This window comes from Etheostoma cragini, chromosome 21 (genome assembly GCF_013103735.1).
Source record: "Etheostoma cragini isolate CJK2018 chromosome 21, CSU_Ecrag_1.0, whole genome shotgun sequence".
In the NCBI taxonomy this organism is placed as follows: Eukaryota; Metazoa; Chordata; class Actinopteri; order Perciformes; family Percidae; genus Etheostoma; species Etheostoma cragini.
Window position 1 is genome coordinate 18,577,427 of NC_048427.1, and position 18,577 is coordinate 18,596,003.

Here is an 18,577-nt window from a genome sequence, read left to right on the forward strand (position 1 = left end):
TCCAGCCAGGTTAAAGGTAGCAGATTTCTTTATTTAGGCCTAATTGTATTTTAATTTTATTTTATAAGTTATCTGCTGTAGTAATGGCTAATACTGGGGTAGGTCCTTCACAGACACCGAATTGGCGCTCAGGTATGTAATATGGCTATTTCATTCATAACATAACTGTACAATGCGTGATTCCCCCGCCCCCTCCTCCCCAGGCTCGAAGTTCACCGAAGTTCACTCGAAAGGACCACTAAAAATAACTACCTTGCCGTCCTCTCCACACACTTTGTGGCTTAGAATTTAACTGCACACACCGCAAACTCACGGCCCTCTCTTCCCAATTTACAGCCCCCCTCTCTCGGCTTAAATATCTCGCCGTTATTGGCTACAGCCGCTAAATGTAGCACATTGTAAACAGCCGTCGCGTGCTTGCCTAGACCTCCCAGTAACGTTAGCAGGGTTAGCATGGGTAACATGGCGGCGTTAGCCAGGACCAGTTAGGATCCCTCTACTGGCAGTGTCTGTATTATTTTGCGAGTTTCCAACTCTGGTACTCTAGCTATATAACTCAATGTGATACACGACATAATGACATAAAATGCATGCCCATGTAGCTGTGATAAATTAGCCTGAAGCTAATGCTTAACTGTTCAGGAGGAAATTAGCTAACTCTGTGTTCTTTTGGGCTCCGAGCTGTCTCCGTCTTTCAAATACATCTCCATCATTAACCTGGGGTTTGTAACGTCTCTGCTGATGCAGTTGTTAGAAACTTGCTTTTTTTTTTTTAGGTTTGGTAGAGTTTATCTCCTTTTGATCTTATTTGTTTGTTTGCGGCTTTCATGGCTGTACTAACAAACCACAGGCCAAAACACAACACAAACACAAATTTCAAAAGTAGAAAATAATGGCATTAGCATTGTTGTGAAAGATAGTATTTTAGCTTAGCATGTTTCCTTAATTTCTGATGACGCATTGGGGTAATCTATTTTTCTTACAGTAAATATATTACATATTGGACTTTTAAGTTAGAGGCCAATGAATAAATTAACCTTATTATTTCTTGTTACATATGTCATTGGGACACACTCACCTTGCTGGTGTTTCAATCCATACATGCACTTGAGAAACCATGTTTCTCACAGTAAAACTAGGTACTTGTACACTAGCCTGGTTACTGTAAATCTGCACATGCAGGAAGTCAGTTATCGGATTTCTCCCCTAATTCAGACCTTATTTTGAAAGCAAGGCTTTACAATTTTAATTGTGACAAAGTGACAAAAGATTCTGCTTATTTTTATTAATTAATTTTGGTTAGACTGAGGGGGCTTTTAGACATGCCTTATTTAGTTGGGTTGAATCACACAAGACTTGGTTTTCCCCCTTGGGTTAGTTTGTTGGGGCAGGTGTGAATGCAGCAATTGCACACCGTTGTGCACCAAAAGCGGACCAAACCTGCTTGATGAGGTGGTCTCGGCACTCTTTCATTCCAACTCTGGAGCGGTTTGTTTGTGGTGAGAACGTGATCAGACCAACAATCGCACCAACTACAGTGAGGAAAATAAGTATTTGAACACCCTGCTATTTTGCAAGTTCTCCCACTTAGAAATCATGGAGGGGTCTGAAATTGTCATCGTAGGTGCATGTCCACTGTGAAAGAAAATCCAGAAATCACAATGTATGATTTTTTTAAACTATTTTTTTTTTTTTTATGGTACAGCTGCTAATAAGTATTTGAACACCCAAGAAAATCAATGTTAATATTTGGTACACGTTAAACGTTTCCTGTAGTTTTTCACCATGTTTGTCACACTGCAGAAGGGATTTTGGCCCACTCCTCCACACAGATCTTCTCCAGATCAGTCAGGTTTCTGGGCTGTCGCTGAGAAACACAGAGTTTGAGCTCCCTCCAAAGATTCTCTGTTGGGTTTAGGTCTGGAGACTGGCTAGGCCAGGGTTAGCAGGAACCTTGATATGCTTCTTACAGAGCCACTCCTTGGTGATCCTGGCTGTGTGCTTCGGGTCATTGTCATGTTGGAAGACCCAGCCTTGACCCATCTTCAATGCTCTGAGGGAAGGAGGTTGTTCCCCAAAATCTCGCATTACATGGCCCCGGTCATCCTCTCCTTAATACAGTGCAGTCGCCCTGTCCCATGTGCAGAAAAACACTCCCAAAGCATGATGCTACCACCCCCATGCTTCACAGTAGGGATGGTGTTCTTGGGATGGTACTCATCATTCTTCTTCCTCCAAACACAGTTAGTGGAATTATGACCAATAAGCTCTATTTTGGTCTCATTTGACCACATGACTTTCTCCCATGAATCCTCTGGATCATCCAAATGGTCGTTGGGAAACTTAAGACGGGCCTTGACATGTGCTGGTTTAAGCAGGTGAACCTTCTGTGGCATGCATGATTTCAAACCCTGACGTCTTAGTGTATTACCAACAGTAACCTTGGACACAGTGGTCCTAGCTGTTTTCCGGTCATTGACCAGCTTCTCCCGTGTAGTTCTGGGCTGATTTCTCACCTTTCTTAGGATCATTGAGACCCCACGAGGTGAGATCTTGCATGGAGCCCCAGTCCGAGGGAGACTGACAGTCATGTTTAGCTTCTTCCATTTTCTAATGATTACTCCAACAATGGACCTTTTTTCACCAAGCTGCTTGGCAATTTCCCCGTAGCCCTTTCCAGCCTTTTGGAGGTGTACAATTTTGTCTCAAGTGTCTTTGGACAGCTCTTTGGTCTTGGCCATGTTAGTAGTTGGATTCTTACTGATCGTATGGGGTGGACAGATGTCTTTATGCAGCTAACGACCTCAAACAGGTACATCTAATTTAGGATAATAAATGGAGTGGAGATGGACATTTTAAAGGCAGACTAGCAGGTCTTTGAGGGTCAGAATTCCACCTGATAGACAGGTGTTCAAATACCTTTTTGCAGCTGTATCATACAAATAAATAGTTATAAAATCATGCATTGGGATTTCTGGATGTTTGGATTCTGCAAGTCTGAACTAAATTTCATGTAATCTGTAAGGCTTAGCAATGTAACTGTGGCGGCTTCAGTGTTTCTCTCACAGAAATAGGCTGACTGCTGTCAAGCTCCATGGTCAAACCAGCCGCCGCTAAAGTTGATAACAGACTCCGGCGGAACAGATTGGAGTCTCGGTGACCAGAGCAGATGTAGGAATGTCACTCGCGAAACAATGGACATGAAAGAAATATGCACTAGTCCAGAACACAGAACCTTCTTCCTGTGTTTAAATTCTTGCTCCCACCCCGGACACGTCTGACCAGTAAGCGGAGTGAATGTTCTTACATGGTTTTGTAATGACACATTTTGGTATGTTGGGATTTTTCCACGTGTGAAACAAAATCAAAGCAAGGGAAATCACAAGTTTGAAAATGTACAAACTCATCTACTGATTCTGACCAGAGGAAACAATCTATAGGCGTGAAAAGGCCCTGACAGCGTAGTGAGAGGGCAGGCAGACAGAGCACACATGCCCAGCAGTGGAAACCTACTTTAGACTTACAGAGGCTACTTTGTGTTAGTTTTAGTTAGAGTTTGGATGAAATAGTTTTAAAGGATACTTAAAGTAATAGTGGCATTATTCATATTCATATTTGTCGTTTGACGCTTAAGCGTTGCATCTTAAACCCAGATTAGACCAAAGATTTGCAACGAGAGAAGGTGAAACTCGCAACTATTTGCAACGTGCTTGTCTGCAACGTTTTAAAACCTGTCACTTCACACCAATGCACCGAGTATGTGTATCATCTCCGTAGCAATTCCTCTTTGTACTTCCGTTCTAAATTCTAAATATTACTGTTTTTTGAGCAGATGGACATCATTTGTTGTGTCTAAATATGAATGTGGATAAGGTTAGTGATAGTGAGATACTTGCTTCAGTTGCATTTCTAGTTTTATTTCTCTGATTCAAGGCTTTGTTCTAGGTGCTACCTCTTCATTCTCTAGTTCGCTCAACCACACTACCTTACTTGCATTTAATTAGAAGTAAATTAGAATGTCATTTTTGGCCAATTTTGACAGCCCCATTATGTATTGGATTGATCAGATGAGATGAAGATCAAAAATGAGAAAAGCCTTCTGTGCCCTCTCATCACCTTAAATTCTGCAGTATATCAGGGCCTTTGGTGCATACAGTCCACACGCGCATGTTTGCAAAAACATTCATGGAGATCCAGACCACTACAGCAATGTTCAGCGTGTACAATATGAGGGACTGAGGATGATGACAGGAGAGCTGCTCTCCAATGACGTTGTGACATGCTTTAACTTAGAGTGGCTATGTCTCAAGCTACTGGCCCATAGTTCATGGCCTGGCCTAGAAACAAGGAACAAAGACACACACATACACACACGTACATACAAATTACAATATGGATGTGCTCACTCATGTACACGGAATAGCCCATCAGCAGACTACATTGTCTGCTGTAAATTGCTCTTTCATGCATGCTTTGTGGAATTCATTCCCAAGCTTGCCAGTCATCGCCAAAACAAGTACATATACTTCAATACAGAAACGTGTAGTGTGAATTTATACTATTGAACTACTGCCACAGGGAGCTTTTTGAAATTACATATGTCATTTTTTGCTGTGATTAAAAACATTTCCAAGCATTTGGTTAGTCCAAGTTTCCTTTCCTATCGGCTGACTGCATTATTTGTACAGTATATCATTGAGTGTTGCACTGATGACACGTGACACGTGTCACCTCAATATCAGCTGACTGGAAAGCCTACAAAATTAATTTAGCGTTTCAAATTTAAATTTCTAAGGATTTTCTTTTTTAATCCTTCCAATGCAAATCAGAAATTATATATATATTTTTTGAAACAGTTTTTTTTTTCTTTCAATACACACTTCTATATTACAAAGCATGATATTCCAGAAAGGAGCACAGACAAAAAACTTAAGCTATTGGTCAAATTTTTCTTCAGTTGAACTAAACCGTGTAGTTTAGTGTGATATTTCTACAATGTTGCATTTGAAAAAATGGTCTCAGGCATAATTAAACCAAAAATCCTTTACACTAAAAGCGCATGTACACTGTACACACTTTCTGTCTCCTAAAGGGGTGTAGCCTTGTTTAAGAGTGTAGTAAACGTCTGTGGCTGAATGAAAAGTTATATTTGAATAATTTATGAATATGTTTTTTTGCTAACATTAGATATTTACACAGCTAAAATTCATATTCAACATCACAGAGATTAGTTTTGTTAGGTTGTTCACGAACGTTAGCAGACATTTGCTTCGCTGTGTTGCCAGATCTCGCAAATGATTGGTCCAATCAAAGTTAATTTTCTCCTGACGTGTGCGTCTGAAAAATGCCATTTTTGTGTCAGAATGTTATGGAGAAATGTGGCTTGTGAGAAAGGGGTCCAACATATACTTTGGTAACCATGGGGCGAAAGGATCGCTCATAATCTGTGTTCAAGTTCACTTCTCCCATTGAAATGAAGTCTCCTAAAGAGGCATGGCAGTGGCGGGGCCCATGTGACCCAGATATAGGAAACTACTCTGAGTTGGGGTGTCTTGCTTCTAAACCTTCTCTGATTGAACTAGAGAAAGAGCCAACATAATTAGTGTCTGTGTTAAGCTCAAGATTATTCAGCAAACACCTGGGGCCTAATTTCCAACAGTGATTTGCGAGCCATGCAAATCTGTGGCAAAGAATGGCAGCGTCATGCTCCGTGGACTACAACTGGTCATGCTTCACAAATTAATCTGGGTCACAAATTGCTAAGAAATGTGTGTCCCCTACAGGGCTCTCAATTTCCATGCGTGGTTTGAAAGTATTGTTTAATTAAATTAGTAAAGGAGAGGAACTTATCTGAAGTTTCTTCATTTCTACCATGCAGGAGAGTGGAATATTTGGTTTGATTTTTATTTCAAAGATGTACACAGATGGAGTTAGTTCCAAATAGTGGATAGAAAAGAGGGGCTGCAAGGTTAAACCAAGGCACAGTGTTGATCTCTCTCTCTCTCTCTCTCTCTCTCTCTCTCCCTCCAGTAATTCAGCATGGATGACATAGTCATAGCAGGGATATCGGGCCGTTTGCCCGAGTCCAACAACCTGGAAGAATTCTGGGAAAACCTCTTCAATGGTTTGGACATGGTGACGGAGGACAACCGGCGGTGGACACCAGGTGAGACCCTGAATAAAGCTAGGATCTAGATTTTCAGTGACATGACTTGTGTCACAATATCAAAAATCTAGTAATCGGTACCAATAACACAAAAGTACACACAAAAGTAAATACCCTGTAGTGCTGGGTGTTATACTGTCTAGACTGGTAAACCGGTCTTAATTTCCCAAATTAAAGGATTTCTTCACATACCGTTACACAACCGGAGATACACCAGAAATACATGTGCCCAAGAGAGTACAACCTTACTCTCTTTTAAACTATTACTGTTTTGATCAGCTGTCTGGAGCAAATGTTGTTGAGCAATGGTTTATATAACAGCTAAACCATGCAGCATCTTGTAAGTAAACAAAACAAATTCTAAGCTCATTAAGTGCTTTTAACAGCTGGTCTAGCATGGCCTAGCACACCGCAAAAAAACACGATTAACTGTTTCATACTACATACTGCTGATTAGAACTGGATTGGAATCTTGAGAGTCTTCATAAGATAGTGCCATTCCACCCTATTGAAGGCCTTTTTATGGGTCCAGGGCCAAGAATGCAGTATTGGAGCATCTTTGTGACAATGCAAGATGTTCATTACTTTGCTAACGTTATGCTACTGCTACTACTATTATGAGGACGTCAAATGGCCAATGTTGTGCAGCATCAGAAGATCTCCCAGTTCCCCAGAATTATAACCCCTTCACTTTGTAATCTGAACTAGTCGTTTTGGTGCCTAACCCCCCATTGTCGGGTTAATGTAGCTAACTGTAAATTAGATTAGAATAGATTATATAATTATTTTGTTCATCCCACAATGGGGAAATTTACTTAATAGTTATCGGTTATCATGTTTTCCACAATAACAAACGAACCAGCAAACAACAGATAATGTGCAAATGCAAAGTAAAGTGACGTGGCCATAGTAAAAAGTAAAGAGTAAAAGTAATAAAGACAGCTAATCGCGTAAGGGGGAACAATTTGGCATGGGGACATTAGCATTCACATCAGTTCATTAAACTGCCGTAAGCGCCGTTAGCCCTGGAGTTAAACGCTGGCCAGGTTTGGATTGCTATGACATTCCGTATCCAAAATAAAATTAGAGATTTCTCTGGGTTTGTAAATTGTTGGAAACATTTGGGCTAGTGTAAGTACACAATTCAACAAAATATACCGTATATAGTCATTGTAATGTAGAGATGTTACATATTGTACCTTTTTGTAAGAGACTGATTGCATGCCTATTCTCACATCTGGTATTTGGCTTCCCAGGTTTTAGGAGGAGAATTATTAGAGACACCTTGGGGAGGATTTGTTTTGAAATGCTTCACGAAACATTTCAAGAATAAGAGTCACTAATTTATCCTTAAATTCTTAAATATGTCGATCGGCAGCCCATCTGGGCCTGCAGATTTTACTGCCTTCATAAAGTCTTTAGTTTTTGAGATTTCAGTTAGTCAGGTCTCAATCCAAACATTGTTTGAGTTCCTGTGCTATATTTAGAATTTTTCAAGAGTAAGAAGATCAAGGCTGTGTTAACATCCCTTGAAAATCCACCCTTCTCAATAGAGAAGTTACTCATGTCAAGGAGGAACGGGCCCAGTTGTTCCCAAAAAGTTGCATACAATTCCGGGGGGATCCTATCAAAGCCCGATGATTTTCCCCTTTTTCATATTCTGTATTGCCAGTCTTGGTTCCTCTAAAGTGATCAATTTGTCTAAGTTAGCTGATTCCAATGCTGATAATTCTCTGGTAATTTGTATGTCTGTTTAGTTAATTTCAATTAATTTATAATTGTATGTGGCGCTTTCTTTTGCGTGGTGCAACCAGAGCTTAGTGCGCCGAAGACAATTGTGATTGGATTAAAGAAATGCAAACAATCCAGAGTGTTTTGGTTTCTCATGCGAGACAATGAGCAACTTTGTACATTGCATCCTCATGTGTTCCACAAACTCTGCACTCTCTGTACTTGCAATGTGCACACAACAATTTCTGTCTGGGGAATTCTTCTGAAATATTTCTACATTTTGCTTTTCTAGGTCTGTACGGTCTTCCAAAGAGGAATGGTAAATTGAAGGACATCAGCCACTTTGATGCAGCCTTTTTTGGAGTCCACCCCAAACAGGCCAACACCATGGACCCCCAGCTCCGTCTCATGCTGGAGATTGCCTACGAGTCTATCATAGACGCAGGTGAGAAAAAATGGAAAGCCTCAAAAAAGCTTCAGTACTGAATATCAAGGAAGGACAGTTATATACAGTGAAAGTGGGTGGGAAAGTTGGGAAAGCAATGCAGTTAAAGTTGCTGGACTGAAGTGTGACTAAATTGCTTTTTGTGTTTTCTCTATTAACCTTTTTTTCAAGTGTGTTAGTTTAAAAAAAAGAGCTAATTATCTGAGTGATGCTACCTGATGAAATACTGACTGAATGGTTTAAAAAAATAAATGATATGTTATGATGTAGGACTGAACCCAGCCACACTGCGCGGCAGTAAGACTGGCGTCTACATCGGAGTCAGTGGCTCGGAGGCCGGCGAAGCATTTAGCAAAGATCCAGAGGAGCTCCTGGGCTACAGCATGACTGGCTGCCAGCGTGCCATGTTGGCCAACAGACTCTCCTACTTCTTTGACTTCAACGGTACAAACACGTGGCCAGCTTTAACATCTGTTTCATTCTTTGGCCAAACTCTGACATGGAGTCCCGTTAATTCGAGTGGATGATGCTCATCCAGCACATGTCAAATAAGTCTTATCTCTTCCTGGTCTGCTTCAATGTTGTGCATCAATATTTTTCTTCTCATCCCACTGACATTACATCATACACATGAAAAAATTGCTTTAAGGTGTCTGTTAACTGTTGGACTACTTTATATCTGTTAGTCTCCTTTGTCAGTTTTTTTGCTGGCCTAGAACTGATCCAAACCATGACAATAATGGGCATGTCAGTATAGCAGTGGTTGCTCTGCATTAGTGCACATCTGGATCCAATGCTGCTACCATGTGGCGAGATATCTTTCAGCTTAGAGCTTCTGTAATGGAAGCCACTACAAAGTTTTCATTCATCCTGGTTTACGCTGATCTGTCATCCCTTACAGTCATAACCGAAGTTAGTACACAGCGCATTTGTTTTTTTCACATGCCATATTGCTGTCCTGTAATTGGTTGCCAAAGTCTTGCCCCACAAACTGTCATCACTCTTTAACACATTGTGCATTGCCAAAGCATTTTCCAACAAACTGTCATAACTCTTTAACACATTGCGTCGTTCGAACCATTGATAGATACACATATACATGGACATGTAGTGACAGTTACAGATCCCGCATTTGATGGTATTTAGCCTTTTTGTAAAGCTAAAGGAACCTATTAGTTTGGATGAACATAACTTACTGGTCATTGGTTCGTCTCACTTTTGTACATTGTTGTAAAAATAATCGTATGCATGGCTGCAAAAATTCCACTCAAGTTTTTATTTTTATTTTTTTTAATTGCTAACATTAATGTGATTTTCTATCGCTAAGTGTATTTCCAATCAGACCTCGAAGTAGATGCAGATTTATATATTCAAAACCTTTTTGCTGTTGATTTAGACTATTGTTCAGCTTTTACAGAGACATACTCTACCCTGTTCAGTGGTAGCTGATGCTTACTAAATTGAAGTTATTGTAATTAAGTCAACTTAAGCCTTTTCACATTTAGAAAACCCGCATGTACTCTTGAATATCCTTTTCTGCATATGTGGTTTCTATCTCTAATCCACCCTGCTCTTCTTTAGGCCCCAGCACTGCCATCGACACAGCCTGCTCTTCTAGCTTGCTGGCTTTAGAAAATGCCTTCCAGAGCATTCGCCAGGGCCACTGTGATGCTGCTTTGGTGGGAGGCGTCAACCTGCTGCTCAAGCCAAATACCTCGGTGCAGTTTATGAAACTGGGCATGCTCAGTCCTGAGGGGACCTGCAAGTCCTTTGACTCATCAGGTAACAGATAGTTGGCTGGGGACACTTCTCTAATTTCCCCTTGTTTACTGTCATTTCTCCAGCAATGCTCTCATTAGCATAGAATTTATCTTAAAGCTTGTGTCTCTTTCATCACTATTTGCTTAGAAGCCTATTCATATTTATTTAATTATGTATACTTGTTGATACACTCTGTGTAAAGTACGTGTGTGTATGCCAATATAAAGTTGTTGTTTCTATCATTTTGGCTAGGAAACGGATACTGCCGTTCCGAGGCAGCAGTGGCAGTGCTGCTGACCAAGCGGTCTGTGGCTAAAAGGGTCTATGCCACAGTGGTCAATGCTGGCAACAACACAGACGGATACAAAGAGCAGGGTGAGGAGGCAAACGGAACCTGTTAACTCCAAGCTCATGCTGTGATACATGATCACTGCATCCAGTTTAGGTTTTTCACTGAACCTCTAACGATAATCAATTAAGAAGGCAGATGGTAGGGGTGTCAGGATTTTGATTTTAAATCAAGAATTGATTGAAATGAGCTTTTGATTTCGACTATTGAAACATTTTGCCAATTTTTCTATTTTTGCAAGGGAAGTTGCTGCATCCAGGGTTTAGCCACATTACGGTTGAGATTTGTTTTTAGTGTATTTAAAAAAAAATACATACAAGCCAGAGCGTTACCCCTCCACCGCGCTGTGGAGATAGTTCTGGCAATGTGAGACCTCAAACATTATTTAGATCAATTGGATAAGCTTTTGCTCACCAGACTCATGTTTCTTGCCTTGTTAGATTAATTTTAGTGAGCCAGACATTCAAAAATAAAATAATGTTATAATAAACCTAGCAATATTGTTGCATAGAGAACAACAACAGTTGAAAGAAAATTCAATAGCACCTTCAATTGCATACGTAAGTAAGTGGTTACGTAAGTAAGTGGTTTATTGGGTTACATCTCAGTAACGGCAATCAAAAAATGAAATGCCAACTTTTGAATGTCCGATGTGATGGGTGACAGTAGCAGTTACGAGATGGTGTATCATACTTGTCCTGACACATTCCTCTTGGTCTCTCAGGTGTAACATTTCCTTCAGGCGAGATGCAGCAAAGGCTGGTTAGTTCTCTTTACCAGGAGGCAAATATAAGTCCAGAGGAGGTGGAATACATTGAAGCCCACGGCACAGGAACAAAGGTCGGTGCACTCTGGTCTAGTTTCTTAATCCCACTTTTGTTCTGTTTTCAGTGCCGGTCTTTGCATAACAAGACAGATAATTGATTCTAATGTTACTTAGAAGAAGAGTTCACCTTTGTAGCATCTCTGCTCTCTATGTGCAGGTTGGCGACCCACAGGAAGTAAACGGCATCGTCGGTGTGTTCTGTCAATCAAAGCGAGAGCCTCTGCTCATTGGGTCCACCAAGTCCAACATGGGCCATCCCGAACCTGCTTCTGGTCTGGCTGCCCTGGCTAAGGTGAGAGTGTCAGCACTCTTTTTATTGGCTGCTCAGAAGATTCAAAATGGCAACATCCTTTTTTACATCTTAGTTATATTTCAATTGCAAGTTTTTATTGATTTGTTCAGACCACGTCTGGAGCAAAGTGTTGTCTAATTTAAATCCCATTTGCTCACCTGCTTAATGTAAAAGTGTTTTGTTCAATTAATTATCCATTCACTGCAAAAATAGAAGGACCGAAACAGCTGGATTGATAATTTTTGTGGTTGGACAATGTTGAAGAAATATTGTTTTAGACTATTTTCACTTTATTGAGGGTTTTCTATCCTACACGTAGGTGGTGCTTTCTATGGAGCGAGGAGTTTGGGCTCCCAATCTGCACTTCAACTCTCCTAACCCTGACATTCCAGCCCTTACCGATGGTCGGGTTCAAGTTGTTGACCGGCCTATTCCCATCCGAGGCGGCATTGTAGGCATCAACTCCTTTGGATTTGGAGGTTCAAATGTCCATGTGATCCTTCGTCCAGCTGAGAAACCAGCTCATGCGAATGCGCTGCCCAGGACAGTTCCAAGGCTGCTTCAGGCCTGTGGTCGTACGGAGGCCGCTGTGAAGGCCATGCTCCAAAAGGGGAAGGAACACACCGCAGATGACAGCTTCCTGTCTTTGCTGAATGAGGTGTCAGGTGTTTCTACTGCCAGCATGCCCCACAGGGGCTTTGCTTTAATTGGCTCTCAGAGTGATGTCATGGAGGTGCAGCAGGTACAGGCCACTGCCAGGCCACTCTGGTACATCTGTTCAGGTGAGTCACCAAATGAAAAGGTGGATGAAATACAGATTTAAATTTGTTTTTTATTATCTATAGAGCAAGATGACTTTTTTTTTTGTAGAAAGAACTCTCAATGAAAGAAGTTAAACAGTTCAGTTTGTGGACTATCATTTCTGTCTGAACACAGTTTTTTGGAAAGAGTTGTCATTTTTCAATACTAGAATTGACCACTCATTGTATGTGCCTTTTAAGTCCATTGGAATTTTTGGCATGTTCCATTTTATAGATATTTAATGGATTAGGTGTGTGACTGTTCATTGTTTTAATAGGTATGGGAACACAGTGGGCGGGTATGGGCCGCAGTCTCATGCAGCTGCCAGACTTCCGAGAGTCCATCTTGCGATCAGATACAGCGCTGAAGGACACCGGCCTGGTTGTGTCTCGGCTACTCATGGAGGCAGATGATGCCACTTTTGAAGACACTGTTCATGCTTTCGTTGGCCTCGCAGCTATACAGGTAGTGTGGAGAGAGTTAGATGTGGGAACCCTGGCAAATTGGTGCTATTTCGATATGAACTACAGGGTAGAGCTCCTCACACAAAGTGCTGATATACTGTATATATATTTGTGTTGTATTTAGATAAAAGTCCTTTTATGTAGTTTACCAAAGTTACAGATGATGAATTAATAATAATTTTCCATATTTTGAATATACTTGCTTGTATTTTTAAATGTTCTTTTGCTGCAGTACTTGTAAAGAACAGTTACTAAGGGATACAAGTTACCAAATTGAACTCAAGCATGTTCTTTTTTATACAAATCATAAAAAGACCTCCCCCTATAAACCAACTAAATGGTACATTAAAACAACTCAAGAGCGGTCTAAAACAATAAAAATAAATGTATAATTTAGACATGAACATTTTGAAAATACCCTAAAACATCAGCAACAACAAGAGCACCACCATCGACAACCAACATCTTTAGCTTTATCCAGCTAAATTGTATTTGTGTTCTGTGGCTTATAACAGATAGCTGAGATTGACCTCCTCACTAAGCTGGGTCTGCGTCCTGATGGCATTGTAGGACACTCAGTGGGAGAGCTGGCCTGTGGCTACGCTGACGGTTCCCTCAGCCATAGTGAGGCCATCTTGGCTGCTTACTGGAGAGGCCGCTGTATCAAGGAGGCCAACCTTCCTCCAGGAGGCATGGCTGCTGTCGGTAAGTACAGTGATTCCCCATTTCATGAAATACGCACACTGTCTAGTTTGGTTTGAAAACATCTTCTAAGTCTAAGTACTGCATGCCTACCTTTTTGTCTGAGTATTTTATATTTATTTTAAGTTTGAAGTTCTACAATCCAATTGGAGGAACGAGTCAGGATTTAAAAAGTAAAAATATTAAGCTTCAGTACAGCTTAAAAAATAGAAAAAAGACATTGTGAACTCATTAATGGCCTGATAATGAGGGTTTAATAGTTTTACACTTCAAAAATCTCTAATTCATTGGAACATCAGAAACCCAAATTATGCACTCTCGTAGCCAGCCAGGCATTCTCCTAATTTCGTAGGGTATCATAGGTTTTGGTGTGCATACATTTCTGTACAATATCATATGGACCTGTTCATGACAATGCGTTGACTGAATACATGTCGGTCCTGCTAGGGTTTTCTATTGGCTGACTAAACACCACATTCAGCTGACAAACTGATGGCATTGACTGACGGGTTCATAGACCCGTCAGTCAATGCCATCTTGGATCTTGGGTGAATGGAGTATTATCATTATGAGCTGGGTTATGTGAGCCTGGGTTAAAAGGTTGCGGAGCAAAACAGATTTGTAATTAGATTTATGAATTCATAATTAGGATTTATTTGTTATAAAGTGGCTTTAATTCCATGATGGATGAAAAAAAAGCATCTGGATGGGCTACAATTGTGAGAGGACCTCCTTGAAACTGCAGGCTTTTATGCTTCTAAACTAAAAAAAAAAAGTCTCTACACTGTATTGATCTGTGAATATAAAAAAAAAAACATATGTTTGTATCGCGGGCAATACAGCTGACCTAAGGGTTAAAACCCTTAGAAATGATAAATTCTTTTAACTAATTAGTTAAGATATGTAGTTAAATATGTTCATGGATAATCGGTTTCATGTCTTCATGTACATGGAAGTTCTCATTCAATTCTGTGTTCTTTCCTTAAACAGGTCAAGTAAAGCTAAATTACAGATTTTTTTGTATTTATTTCTTTTGCATATGTTTTACTTTAGTGCTTGCTGTCTGTGTTTCAGGGTTAACCTGGGAGGAGTGTATGGCTCAATGTCCTAAGGGAGTGGTCCCAGCCTGCCACAATGCTGAGGACACCGTCACCATCTCTGGTCCTCAGGTCAAACATTTTATTAGACTTTGTTGTTCGTAGAGATCTTGAAACGAAGTCTGATAACACTAAACATACTTTATCCTTGGAAAGGTTTAATTTCCATTTGCTTACATTTTTGTATAATCACAAAGGGTAACACTTTATTTGAAGGGGTGTCATTATTATGACATGACATCTGTCATGAACATGAAGGAGTCATTTTAAGTGTTTATGAATGTTGTCGTTAAGTGTCATTCAAAAAATTATGACACTTTTAATACAAAGATAGCATATTCCAATTATTTGCCATGACAACTTGACATTAACCTCGACAACATAACCATAAATGCATGTCATAAATATGATGATTTATGATATGATGAATAATGATGGGCCCAATTATCAAACTTTTATAAACTATTTAGCTCTATGTGTAGCATTATCTTAAATTGTCATTAAGCGGATGGTTTTTACATTGGCTTTAATGAGAGCATTGTAATTGTGTCATATATATTTTGCCTTGAACATTTAAAGTTAGCTTTAGGATTATCGTAAAACTGGTCACCACTTTGTTTGGTCCCATCCATGTAGTAACCGACACCAAAAGCTCTGGTAACAGCTAATGCAGAGCAAATATGGTGGTGAAGACTTGTCCCGCACTACTTTTCCCTGGCCAACCCTGGTATTCTTACCCTAAACTATCGGACTCCTAATGTCTAAACCTAACCAATCAAACCAACAACGGCAACGAGGGGGGAAGGACTTGTCGTGTCACAGATATTGATTAGCATTTACAGTAGCTTATAGCGCTCAATGTGCGTTAAGCTGGGTTTCCACCAGGCAGTTTCAGAGCGATTCAGATTCAATCCATTCCACCATGCTAGCGCCTTAGCTAGCATGGTGGAAGAGTCGGTGTTGCCAAACTGAGACTAAAAACAGCCTCCGAGACTTACGCAAGAGGCCAGTTTACAACAAGGAATGCACTAATGTTACTGAGATGGTTTTCTTTTCCGGATTAGCTCTTTGCAGCCCGGGGCTAAATCAGTTAGATAATTCAACAGCTGTAACGTCACAGTTAACAGAGCTAATGGCATCTGAGTATAGTTAGCAACAAGTCTCAAAACTCAATAAATCATCTCAGAACTGTCTTTAAACTGGTCTTATAACTTTTTAAGACGTCTTAATAACAAGTCCAAATGGTTCACCTTTACTTGAGGTTGAGGAAGTTATTCAGTTTAATGTAATGTTAACAGCTAAAGCTAATCAAAGTTTGATAATTGGGCCTGTCATGACATATTTATGTTGTCAAGGTTAATGTCAAGTTGTCATTACAAAGACATTAACAGGTTGTATTGTCTAGTTTAATGTCAAGTTGTCATAACACAGACTGTTGTCTTTGTAAATGTCAAGTTGCCATGACAAAGACACCTTGGACAATGCTAACTTTGCATTAAAAGTGTCATAATTTACTGGATGACACTTAATGACAGTCATGAATAATCAAAATTACAATATCAATGACAGTATCTTGTCAGTCTTATGATCACACCTTCAAATAAGTCATTACCAAATAAAGTTTACTTACATCATTTTGTTTCCATTTTTTTTTTTTTTCAGGAATTTTACTTGTATCCTAGAAATTGCAAAGTTAGAGAGACTTTGTTCTAAATTAGACTTATGATCAGGATTTAAATGTTACCATTGCTTTTGCTAAATACTACAGCTTTGGAAACACTTTTTCACTTGAAGATTAAATCTGTAACTTTTTTTCTGAGTGAGGACAACAGGAAGAGAAGAATGAAGATTATAGCAGTTGGCCAACAACTAGTTGTTAATTATCATTGCAGTAACACAAAGGATTCCATGATGTTTTAAGTAAAACCAATGTCTTGTTGTACAGGCATAATAGCTACACTAATATCTAATGTAAGCATTGATACATTGACCTTTGATAATCTAGGTTTTCCCAGGTGCAGCATATTGTTTCTTGACAGGTTTGGTTTGTGTGTGTTTCATCAGGATGCAATCAGTACATTTGTGTCTGAGCTAAAAGAGCAGGGAGTGTTTGCAAAGGAGGTGCGCAGCGCTGGTGTCGCTTTCCACTCCTACTACATGGCTTCCATTGCTCCAACCCTGCTGGCTGCCCTAAAGAAGGTAAGTAGCTCTGCTATGGTTCAACAGTACTAGTGCAGTAACCCTTCGAAATGTGCCTGTTCAGAATGGGCTGATGTTGCAGCTTTTTCCAGAACTATTGTACCCTCAAGATAACTTACCACATATGAGGTACAACTGTAAACCACTGACTCACTGTAAACTTCTACTTGGACAACTTTGTTCTACTGCCTTTACCTTATAGAGACATATTACTGATTACTTTTCCTATTCAGATTTTACTCACAAAATATAACAATTAAATTTGATGCATTCCAATTCGTTAAACCATCCAGCTTTATAAAGGCGGTGGAAAGCTCAACCTTGAACATGTTAAGTAAATTATAGAACGGTACAAGTCAAAAGTTTCCATGATTTGTCATTCACTTGAATAGGAATGGGGTATTTGAATACTAATAAATAATATAAAGTGTCACCTTGTTTATAGGTGATCAAGGAGCCACGGCAGCGTTCCCCCCGCTGGGTAAGCACCAGCATCCCTGAATCTGAGTGGGACTCTCCTCTGGCTCTGTACAGCTCGGCTGACTACCACGTCAACAACCTGGTGAGCCCTGTGCTGTTCCACGAGGGCCTCAGTCTGGTGCCTGAAAACGCTGTGGTGGTGGAGATAGCGCCTCACGCTCTGCTGCAGGTACGCACACATTTTCTCAGCTTCTTCTATCACATGTGAACCACAGGCTTTAAACGACGCAATATGGGTGGTGTGTCAATACTTCTGATACACGAAGGGCCTGTTCTGGATCTCACCATGCAAATAGCCACATACATAATTTCCGTTTCTGAAATTAACAACCGAACACCCGCCAAATGCGGATGGATTTTGAAACTGGCGGGTAACACTGTCAATCTACCTTCCGCATTGGCAGGTAGCCAATGAGAATTGAGTAATTTGGACGCGTACCTTTCGATAAACGGCCTAGTTTAGTAAGCCTAGTTGCTTACGGGCCCGGACCAATGTCCGGCCCGCATCACTGGAAGACATCGATTGACAGCCGGGGCCCCCCATCACATTTTTGGTAAGTCGGTGGCTAAGTGGTTAGCACTTCTGCCTCACGGCAAGAAGGTTCTTGGTTCAAATCCTGGTCGTTCCGGTTTTTCTGTGTGGAGTTTGCATGTTCTCCCCGTGTTTGCGTGGGTTTCCTCCGGGTGCTCCGGTTTCCCACAATAACACACGGTGGGTTCAGGAACAGCTTCAGATGAGATGTACAGGATGACCTAAGTTGAGGACAGCTACATTATTGTAAGTCCAATAAGCAGGATACTTCATCAAACTGTATGAACGTGTGTCCCAGCCCAGCATAGGAAACTATGCCTTTATGCTGGACTATCGAGGCAGGCCTCCCTACTACAGCCTGTGATAACGGTGCAATGTCCACGAGTAGGCTACTATGAATAGGACAGGATAGGATCCTAGAGACACAGCAATTCCTGTGGCAGGTGAATTTTAAAATTCACCTGGTTGGACCACCTGCCAACCAAGTTAACTTCAGGCAATAAACGTTCAATAAACAATAAACATTTTTCTTACCCTTTTTTTTTGCACAGGCCATCCTGAAGCGCAGTTTGAAGTCCACGTGTTCCATCCTCCCTTTGATGAAGAGAGGCCACACCGACAACCTTGAGTTCTTTCTCACAAACATTGGCAAAATCTACATGAGCGGGTCAGTAAATGCCTCAATCTTTCTGCATTTAGTAACTGTTGGTGTAGTTTGGGGGGGGGGGGGGG

General features: G+C 40.6%; 1 protein-coding gene across 1 annotated transcript in view; it reads left to right on the forward strand.

The window, feature by feature from the left end:
- The window catches only part of fasn (fatty acid synthase), a 40,048-nt gene that overhangs the window by 4,416 nt on the left and 17,055 nt on the right, over positions 1 to 18,577 (forward strand). Inside the window, exons 2-15 of the mRNA XM_034861285.1 lie at positions 6,031 to 6,166; positions 8,190 to 8,342; positions 8,613 to 8,786; positions 9,924 to 10,124; positions 10,356 to 10,478; positions 11,177 to 11,292; positions 11,436 to 11,570; positions 11,890 to 12,352; positions 12,649 to 12,836; positions 13,351 to 13,540; positions 14,612 to 14,706; positions 16,699 to 16,833; positions 17,279 to 17,482; positions 18,397 to 18,512. Coding sequence (XP_034717176.1) covers positions 6,040 to 6,166; positions 8,190 to 8,342; positions 8,613 to 8,786; positions 9,924 to 10,124; positions 10,356 to 10,478; positions 11,177 to 11,292; positions 11,436 to 11,570; positions 11,890 to 12,352; positions 12,649 to 12,836; positions 13,351 to 13,540; positions 14,612 to 14,706; positions 16,699 to 16,833; positions 17,279 to 17,482; positions 18,397 to 18,512 — 2,420 coding nt within the window. The 5' untranslated portion in view covers positions 6,031 to 6,039. The remainder of the gene's footprint in view (positions 1 to 6,030; positions 6,167 to 8,189; positions 8,343 to 8,612; positions 8,787 to 9,923; positions 10,125 to 10,355; positions 10,479 to 11,176; positions 11,293 to 11,435; positions 11,571 to 11,889; positions 12,353 to 12,648; positions 12,837 to 13,350; positions 13,541 to 14,611; positions 14,707 to 16,698; positions 16,834 to 17,278; positions 17,483 to 18,396; positions 18,513 to 18,577) is intronic.